Genomic DNA, 9,992 nt, shown 5'->3' with positions numbered 1-9,992 from the left:
GCAAGAGAGAGATTGGTACATGGTATGCCGCCAACATGCTGAGGCTTTCGTCGAGATGTGGACTGAAAATAGCTAATGATGAATTCGAGCAATGAGTTTTGTCATCATTAACAATTGAATTGGTGTGAGTACCTTGGTAAATTTTTCCATTATTCAGTAAAGACATCTGGTACAAACATGATTATGGTTGTTTTGGATCTCAATTTTTGACACAGCCTGTTAGGAAAGAATGTTTATCTAATCTTCTCTTTGTTTGAATTAAATTTTAATTTAAAAAAAAAAATTGTAATCATAGACATTACGCCTTATACCATAAATCTCACAATTTTTATTTGCTAAATCTACATTTTGTACTTTACAGCATTATATTGGATTTATAAAATCATATATAATTTTTGAAAAAGCGAACATAAAATCATGCACAAAGTAACTGTGTAATAACATGGAATCATTAATAATCCACTATGAAAGGATTGGTTTCAAATATAGCTCGTCTGAGTAATTTTATCTTGTTTATGAAGTTAACATATTATCAATTATTAGTGGTAGTAAAAGTAAGTTGCGGTCTTACAGATTTCAATGCGTTAAAGCTAAAAAAAAAAGAAAATTCTTTTGTTGGCCACATTTCGGGGAAATCCTAAAAATAGGTAGGTCGGTAGGATTTTTTTTTTTTACAAATAATGTGTTTATGTCTAAAAAAAATGTAGAAAATACAACAAAATAAAAAAAAAACAATTTTTTAATCTATAGCGAATAGCTAAACGATCGCATAACACTGTCGCATCGCCTACCGTCGCAAGATAGGCCAATTCTAGCCTTTCAGCTCATTAAAAAATATCTGTATTTCGTGGCCAACACAATATTTTTTTCCCTAATTGAATAACTGTACAAGTAACAGATTGTTGAATTTTTAGTTCTTTCTAGGACAGGTTGTATCTAGGCATACGGTAACGATAAAATGCTAAAAAGCAATTGTTCTTATAGAAAATAATAAAAATAAGAGAAATTTTTACACTAGGACGATTCGACAACGGCTTTCGTGTATACGATAACAACTAACAAATCAATTAAAACGACGTCATAATCATGGAAAAACGATGAACAATGATTTTATCGTTTTTTCATGATCATGACGTCATTTGATTTGATTTGTTAAATATGTTTTATCGTATACATGATAAATCGTTATTGAATCGTCCTAGTGTTATAACTTCACTTATTTCTTTTTTTTTTCTTTTTTAGCTTTTTATCGTTATTGTTGCAAGTATAAACAGGCCTTTACTTTTCGTTCCTATCTTTAGCTTATGACGCATCCCATCATTTTTGCAACCTTTTACTCTCACAACTTACAAATGAGACGCCAAGTGTCTACAACCCCCATGGGGCACTAGGAACAAAAACCATAACACAAAATAATAATTTTACCTATTTAATAATCAAGTAGATTATCTATTTGATATGACCCAATATTTGGATGTGAACGCTAAATTGCTCGTACAGATAAAACCATTATAGCATAATACTATGCCTATTACTGTACGCAATCTGATTTTTTTTTATCATCACTAAAATGTATAATTGAATATCGTTTTCAAATTTAAAATTATGTTGCTAGAATAATGCTAGAATAATAATTGTGATGTTAAGTGGATTTTACTTTATTAGGTAGGCCTATAGAAATACAGCAAGCAAATACAATTCAAATTGAAAAGAAATACAAAACCAAGTTAAAATCGTGTAAAACACGATCAAACAGTTCAAAAATAATATAAAAAAATTATTAATATAAAAAAATCAAGAGAATAGAAAAAAGAAGGCAGAACAACAAGAGGAAGAAAACATGCCAAATGCCCGAAAATCCTAAGACTTAATTCCAAAAGCTCTCTAATTAAGAGACGAGAAACACAAAACAAAAATCAATTACTTAAAAAGATGAGAAATATTTAAAACACTTAACAAACTTTCTTTTAAATTTGTCTTTAACTGTGCCAGGTAGAGTTTTTAATTTCCATTTAATTCTATCGGCTGGGAGAAAGCATTAAACTAAAATGTTGTTGAAGCATCTGAGGTAATAATAGGTATTCTATAGTTAAGTGAACTAATTATAGTGCTATGTCTATGGCAGATTCTTTTAAAGTGATTTTTCGTATATAAGAGGGGCAATTTATTAATTTTATAAACATGACATACCGTAAGCGAAGAAATGTTATCCTATCTTCAACACTAAGCAGTCCCACATCCGAGCGTCCAAATTGTCCTATCGTGTTCCCTAGATCTCAGATGTTTTATAAATTTTACCATTTTATTTTGATCCGTTTGAAGTTTAATTTTATATCTTTTATGAGTGTTACAGAACTTGGCGATGGAGCAGCATAATCGAAAAGAGGATCAGTGACTTACATAAACTTTTCTACAGTATGAGTCTAAACATGAGGCCTGCCGATAAAGATATTCCAGCCGTGAATTTGCTTTGCTTATGACCCGTAACATTTCTGTCAATCTCAATTCCCAGATATTTTACAAATTTCTTAGCTTTAAAAATTATTTAACCATATTCGATATGCAAATTAATAACCTTATTTAACTTCTTTTTTTTACTTCCAAAATAATACATATTGATTTGTTTAAGTTTAACGAAAGCCTATTTTCACAGAGCGATTAATTACAATCCTTTAGAACTTTATACTGTATAGGTTTATTGTTATTTGATTCGGGTCATTGTGAGAAAATAGAATTGCACTGTCATCAGCATATAAAAGAAGTTCACAAAATACCAAATTATTTTTATAGAAGAAAAAAGAGTCCCCAAATACTACCTTGATACCATAGACAAATCAGGCTTTACACCATTTATTTGAACAGGCTAGTATATGATAGATAAATATGACCTAAACCATTTATGATACTCAATACCGATAGCATTTAGTTTACAATAAAGGAAGTTATGAAGTTATAGAGTAGAGTATGTTTGAGTATGTTTTTGTAGACTCCACCTGCGGAAGAAGGCCGTCGTGCTGGAGCCTTCTTTTCGAAGTTAACAATAATTTAATCAGAGCAAAGAAAAATTGTAATCCACTTGTTTATTTCATTGTCAGTTGAATGTAAATTGGTGGATTATGATAGGACTCCAATTCAGTGTAAGACAACTGCTTCTGGTTCTGATGTATTTACAGTTCATTGTAAGATAATGGATTGCGAGTTACAAGTCTCCCTCTAATTATAGACCCTCCAATTAAAGACCACCTCCGATTAAGGACCAATTCTCTGTGGTCCCATATTAACAAATGTCTTTTATCTTTATCAATCTAATGAGAGACAGCTAAAAACCTTAGAAACTTCCATCCCAAAAGTGGTCTTTACTTGGAGGGGGAACCATGTAATTCTAGTTGAGTGTAAAATTGATGGGTTCCAAAGTACTTTTAGTTAAGTGTAAGTTGATAGGTTCCGGCGGTACTTCCAGTCCAATGTAAGGTTATTGGTTCTAAGGTACTTCCAGTCCAGTGTAAGGTTATTGGTTCTAAGGTACTTCCAGTCCAGTGTAAGATGATTTGTTCTGTGATACAGGTTCAGTCCAGTTTAAGTTGATGGGTTCCAAGATACTTCCGGTTCATGGAGTAGTACCCTATTGGTTCTAAGGTGCTCCAAGGGAAGGATTACAAGCAGGATAATTCTGAGGCTGAGCCGCAGGATACTGCTGAGGCTGGCCAGCAGGATATTGGACCTGAGATACTGGGTATGCTCCAGCTGTTAACAAATAAACATAATACATAAATCTAAAATAAATAAACATAAATTAGGCCTGATTGTATGTCACAAAATGTGTGTAATAAATAGAATGAAAGAGCAGGATTAATTTATGACATTCCCAAAAGTATAAGTATGAAATTTCTAATTTTATTTTGTATTGTAAATATATATCCATACTGCAAGTTATACATTTTGATGATAAAATTAATGATTAATTGAATATAGGGATCAACCATATTTAATCATCATTCCAGGAATTGTACTCTACATAAAAGCGTACCCTCACTCTTATCCCCAGTCACTCTCTATTCACAACGTAGGCCTGTGTTTGGTACTCTCCGTGAAAATGAAGAAAAATAGAACTCTAATATAGATATTAATTATGTGAATGATATATAATATGAAGAATATTATACCTGGTACAACAACTTGGCTGTATCTAGTTTGTATTTCCGCAAGTTCAGCAGGATCCCTCAACAGCGTTGCCTATATTAAAAATAACCACCACGATAATGTACTTAATTTTACTTAATGTTTGAATATCACTAGAATCCACAAACGCTATATGTATTTTTGCAAGTATTTAAATAGGGATATCTTAGTAGTAATATAATTTATATCCTTACAGATGATAAACAATGCATATTACTTAGGACACCTTTATTGCATTTTAAGTTCCCTTTTACAATATCAAGTTTTATATGACAAATATGTTAGTTCTTCATAACTACAAGCATAATGACGTCATATCAAATATATAATCATGATGTTGTCATATTACACTTATGTCATGATGACGACATGTCACAACTATATATAAGTAAAGCACTGTTATTTTTATTTTTAACATAAATGTAATTTTGTTAGTTTTTAGGATTATATAATTCAATATTGAGGACACTGCATCCATTACCCCCATTCCTTGTTGAGAAGTTGAGCAGCAGCAAACATCCATAGATAATACACAAACAGCAGCAATTGTCAATCCAAGCTCAATTACACCAAGAACAAGCAAAATTATATCCATGGCTTTCTCTGTTTTCTACAAACAGAAGCATAAAAAACAATGATAATTCTGTATTTTATATAATATGCTAATTTTTATTTCCCAGCAAACTCAAAACGTTATTCTAACAATATAAAAACGTGGTGAAACATTTTCGATAGATTATGTGAGAAAATATTGTTAACACAACGTTGCATACGCGTTTTTGAAACCTTGCTTGGTTTGAAATTACGTACTGGTATTAAAAGTTTTACAAATACAACCCTGTTTGAACATCATACTGCAACGTTATTATAATTCGGTAATATTGTTAGCTGGGTTGTTCCTTCTCTATTTTTTACAACAGGTATACTAACTTTGTATGATCTCTTCGCCACTATTTTGGTGTATGGAATACCGCCATACGAGCCGCATTTTTTCATCAAGTCATATAGTTTGAGAACATAAAATGATAAAAATATACTTATAATGTAAGAATGATTAGAAATGCATTAGTTAAGTGACTAACATCATTAAGAGAAAACTAAGAAGATCAACATAATTTTCATTGTATTGTAGTAAGAATGTTAATAGCAAAGAAAACTATGAAAAATGTGCTTAGGAATTTACATACACAACCACTATAATAATAAATGTAACCGCTCTCGTATGCACAGTGATCATTACTTCCGTATTCCTCCAGTAACGTAGTAATACTCATCAAAATTATGATGATACAGGCACATATGATGGAGAGGATATTCATCACAAGACCACCGGCAGTCTGCAAATAAACAAAAGTGCAAAATTATTTACTGTAGCTCAACTGAACTTTAGTGTAATCATTCGGTTATGTTCTAATGCTCAACGATATGATCATACTGCCTCTTTATTTGTTAAATTCAATACTCTTACTATATATGATATACATAACTTGTTGAAAGCATTATTTATGTATAATTTTGTTAATAATAGCCTTCCTGTAAATTTCCACAATTATTTCATCAAAAACCAATCTTTTCATAGTTATGTAACAAGGTCAGCTTGCATGTATCGCCCTCAAATATTCCATACTGATCTAGATGGATTTTTTTTTCTTCAAACGGTGAATAAATTTGAACTTTGAACTTTGTAATTAAAAACGAATAGTTGCAACATTTGATTTCACTGATGAACTGCAGGGCGGTACTTAAAAGGATATACGGTGGTTTGGGGTAACCCCAAGTGGGTATAAGGCTAGTGCACTATGACAGTAAGGGGCAAGATCAAATTTGATAAATTAATACACACTTGAGTATATCACAGCGAACCATATTTTTAACACATAGTTAGCCCACCTCTTGGATTGGCTTGAATTGTTCATTGTGAAATACACAATTTAACTAACGAAAGTCGAAAAACCTATTTCTACTAGTGGTGAATTGATCAGAAACTGGTAGACAATCCCCTACCCTTTTCTCAGTGGCGTAACGCCTATTGGCTGTCGTGGTGGAGGCGGAGCCCTTGTCCCCTCAGTCTAAAGTGGCACCTCCCATACATGGGTTGTTTACTACTTGGGGTCAAACGTCACACAGGGTTCATTAGAGTAATAAAAAACCAAACATCTTTTAAAAGACCACTTATCTCCCAAATAATGTACCATAGTCGTATGCAAATACAATGGCATGAGGCAGAGTCTATATGGGGCTCAGAGATTTAAGATCAACGGTCATTAAGGGGTTGCACCTCCCATACATAGGGTGTTCACAGCTTGGGTTCAAATGTCACGTAGCGGTTATTAGGATAAAAAAAATCCAAAAATACCTTAAAGACTACTTTTGTCACAAATACTATAGCACAGTCTTGTCTTTGCATATATGCATTGGTATAGGCAGAGTCAGTATGGTGTTTAGAAATTTGGGATCAAAAGTCATTAAAGGGTTATTTTATGTTTTATCTGTCAACATTTCAAAACGCCACTTGTGATAAACGATTAGGCTGATTTCAATCAAAGTTAGTAAAATCGGTGACACCTCCAATACAATGGGTGATAGGCTACACTTGGGTCAAAGTTGCACAGGGGTCAATTGGGTCAGAAACCACCAATATATTACTACATTTTCTGTCACAAATATAAACATTTGAAAAATACAACATTTTCAGAATTTACAAGTAAAACGATCAGGATTTCTATTGTTGCAAGCTACATTGTAGCATGGGGAGGTGTTAAACAAGCTGTTTAAGCAAGACAATAATTCCTCCATACGAACTACCGGTTCCATCATTAAAATACTGGTAGATTAACTACTCTCTATCTCCTTTAAAATCAAAACATTTAGCGTTATTTATGCGTCTACAATACTAATTGAATGCTAGGCTTATACCTATCTTTGTGACCAGTGATCCAAATCAAATTATGCCAAGAGCTGATGGAAAATTATGCTAAATTATACAAATGTTAAATTTAATGGTTGTTAAAATAAGCGCCGAGAGAGAGAGGGAGAGAGAGAGAGAGAGGGGGGGCGCCAGGAGGGAGGAAGAGAGATTGCATCTTTAGATCTCCGATCTTGTTAAAAAATTCACGGACTAGTGCTGTCTCGTAAGAATTTCGTAGGACGCGTTAAGAATGAATACACCAAAATTGATTGTGTCATAAATAACTTACTTGGCCAGTTATTTCCATTTACCTGTAGGCCTACCAGGCCCGTAGCCAGGGGGTGGGGGAAGGGGTTATGGTTCGGGCGAACCCCCCTGTTTTCTAGCGAACCCCCTCGAATTTTTGAATGAGTCCCACTCGGACGGAATGTCTGTTTTTAACTTACCCAGCATTAAATCAAAATTATTTTCATTATTTGGTCACCCGTTTTTAAATTGTAGCAAGCGATACAAGCCTACATTCATAGAATATCTCAGCTTCAGAAGTTCGGAGATTTAAATTGAACGCAACTCCTGCTAACCATGACTTTACGATAGCTCACATAAGGATGGCAAACATCGAGCTTTCACTGGCCTTTGGCTGAATGTTTGTAAGAAATGTACCAACCAGTAACAAAACCGGTCTCCGTCTACCTAGAGTAAATGGCGCCACCAAACGAAGTTAAAGTTTAATCCAACAAATGCAGCTAAAGTTTTGCGACTTAATGATTCTTGATTGTGTGGTTAGTAAATTCCATAGCCATATTGTCTATAGACCTCACTAAACTATGTGCTGATGGAGCATTTTTGGGAAATTGACTCCTTTTTCCCCATCCCAAACAAAATATTATTAATAAATCAACATGGTCCATCTCAGTCATCATAGCAAAATGAGGAAGTTTGTTTTCAACAGCAGTCACACACAACAGAACGGAGTGTGTCAAAATCTAAAAAATACGTACTGGCATATTGTAATACACATTCCCTTGTTGTACATTATGACATGATTCATTAACATAACATACACTGAGGATCGCCAACAAATTGGGTGGGTACAGTCTTCAAAATTTTACGATATGGTGAACTATTTAGATTAAAATGTTGAAAGTGATTATATAAGAATTAGATGAGTCACTGTCAATAAAACAATTCGCGGAAGAAGGAGTATTCAAAATATCGGTACTATTAATATTGGACTAATCAGATGACTGACGCCGTTCTCCATCGACAATTGATTTTATGTGCATTATTTATCTACAATTCTTATCTAAAGTTAATACACTAAAGAATATTTACACTCACAATTTAAAAAAAAAAGTTACCAACAACGACATCTAAATAGCTGTGGGAAAAACAAATTATCAGCCTGCTGCTCTCTGAATAGTGATCGTAACTGAACAATAATGATGCAGCAACACGCTTGGTCAACTTGTAAAAAATTCAGAGCCTTCTGTTGTTTACCCATAAAAAAAAATTTTGGAGTGTTATACAGCACGATTTCAAAACATTGTCATCGTAGGGCCTAATGAAACAGCTATAATATTGAAAACAAACAACTTGAAACAAAATCGGTGTACGGATTCAAATAAATATTTACAATGGATTTGAATGGTCAACTTGTTATCAAATTTTACGACCAATTTTTACATACGTTAATTTGTGAGTGACGGTGTTATAGACATGCAAAACAAACATTAGCGGTCTATAGCTGTATAATATCTTTGAATATCATTTTAGACCGATTCATTTATATGCTTGGTCATTTTGTAATCATTTAGAATTCTACAGTTTTTAGTAATAGGATTCGTATCTCTACACTTCTAGACGTAGTATCAAATTTTAGTTGCCATAGACCCGGTTTCATACACACTCGCTTAAGTAGATTTCAAAGGAAGCTGTTTTCCCCATTTTTCTTATTGTTAAATACTCCTATGCAATACTGTAGGGCCCTGGTATAAAATTGACAGATCAATTCGACACTCTGTAAAGATCGATTATGCCTTTTTATATAATATTGTAGGCCATAGGCCTAATGTGTGTGAAGTACTGACTTTGTTAATATCGAATGGGTGAAATTGCACACAAACTTCAAATTCTTGTCCTAACATACAATGCGGCCAGAGGAAAGGATATCACGTTTTAGTCACCAAAAAGGATTTTCCACGGACGCACAGAGTAGGCCTTATAGTAGGCCTATGGCCCAAAGCGAACGAGTTTCTGGTCTAGAAAACCCAGACACTTCGTTAAGGCCTATACAGTACAAAATACTGTACAGTTTTATAATTCATTGAAAAAGCTTTAAAATGGAGGACTTTTAAATGAAGAATATTTTGAGAATCTTGGGTTTTCAAAAGCAATCTTGGGAATTTTTAGACCCACTCTTGGGAATTTTGATTTTCCCTAGTGGTCACGCTGCATTTAGAGACAGAATTGTACCCCGACGACATCAAACTAATGTACGCCTAGGCTTAAGTACAGTAGGACGTACTACTAGGCCTATAGGCTTTTGTTGTAAAAGTTGAAGTGCATGTACTAGGATGCTCCATGGGCCTATATTTAAAAAAATACATTTTTTTTAATTATTATTGGTTGGCCTGGGACCTAGGCAGGCAGGCATTGCCGTCGAAAGTCCAGGGATTCGACGATGACGTCAGTGCACATGTTTACAAACGCCATTGATGGAATGAAAATAGACGCGCTGAATTTCGTTTGTTTTATGAAAGATAGTATTTATCGAACATTTATCTATATAAAAACAAGATTAATATTGTAGAAATTGTATTTCTAAAGATTCAAATATAATTCATATTTCATTTGGTAGACAATAAATATTCAGTAAGATAAAAAACGATTATTAATTCTGAAA

At 33.4% G+C, this 9,992-nt stretch overlaps 1 protein-coding gene across 1 annotated transcript in view; it reads right to left on the bottom strand.

Moving 5' to 3' along the window:
- Positions 1-277: 277 nt before the first annotated feature.
- Positions 278-9,992, bottom strand: part of LOC117112929 (membrane-spanning 4-domains subfamily A member 6C-like) — a 25,596-nt gene continuing 15,881 nt past the window's right edge. Inside the window, exons 4-7 of the mRNA XM_033256150.1 lie at positions 5,367-5,516; positions 4,661-4,789; positions 4,164-4,233; positions 278-3,744 (exon numbers count right to left, since the gene is read on the bottom strand). Coding sequence (XP_033112041.1) covers positions 3,632-3,744; positions 4,164-4,233; positions 4,661-4,789; positions 5,367-5,516 — 462 coding nt within the window. The 3' untranslated portion in view covers positions 278-3,631. The remainder of the gene's footprint in view (positions 3,745-4,163; positions 4,234-4,660; positions 4,790-5,366; positions 5,517-9,992) is intronic.

The sequence above is a fragment of the Anneissia japonica genome, unplaced genomic scaffold (assembly GCF_011630105.1).
Source record: "Anneissia japonica isolate Jap-2015-1 unplaced genomic scaffold, ASM1163010v1 scaffold288031_len342695_cov171, whole genome shotgun sequence".
NCBI classification, from domain to species: domain Eukaryota; kingdom Metazoa; phylum Echinodermata; class Crinoidea; order Comatulida; family Comatulidae; genus Anneissia; species Anneissia japonica.
Note: the sequence above shows the minus strand (reverse complement) of the source record. Positions and strands in the feature narration are given on the sequence as shown.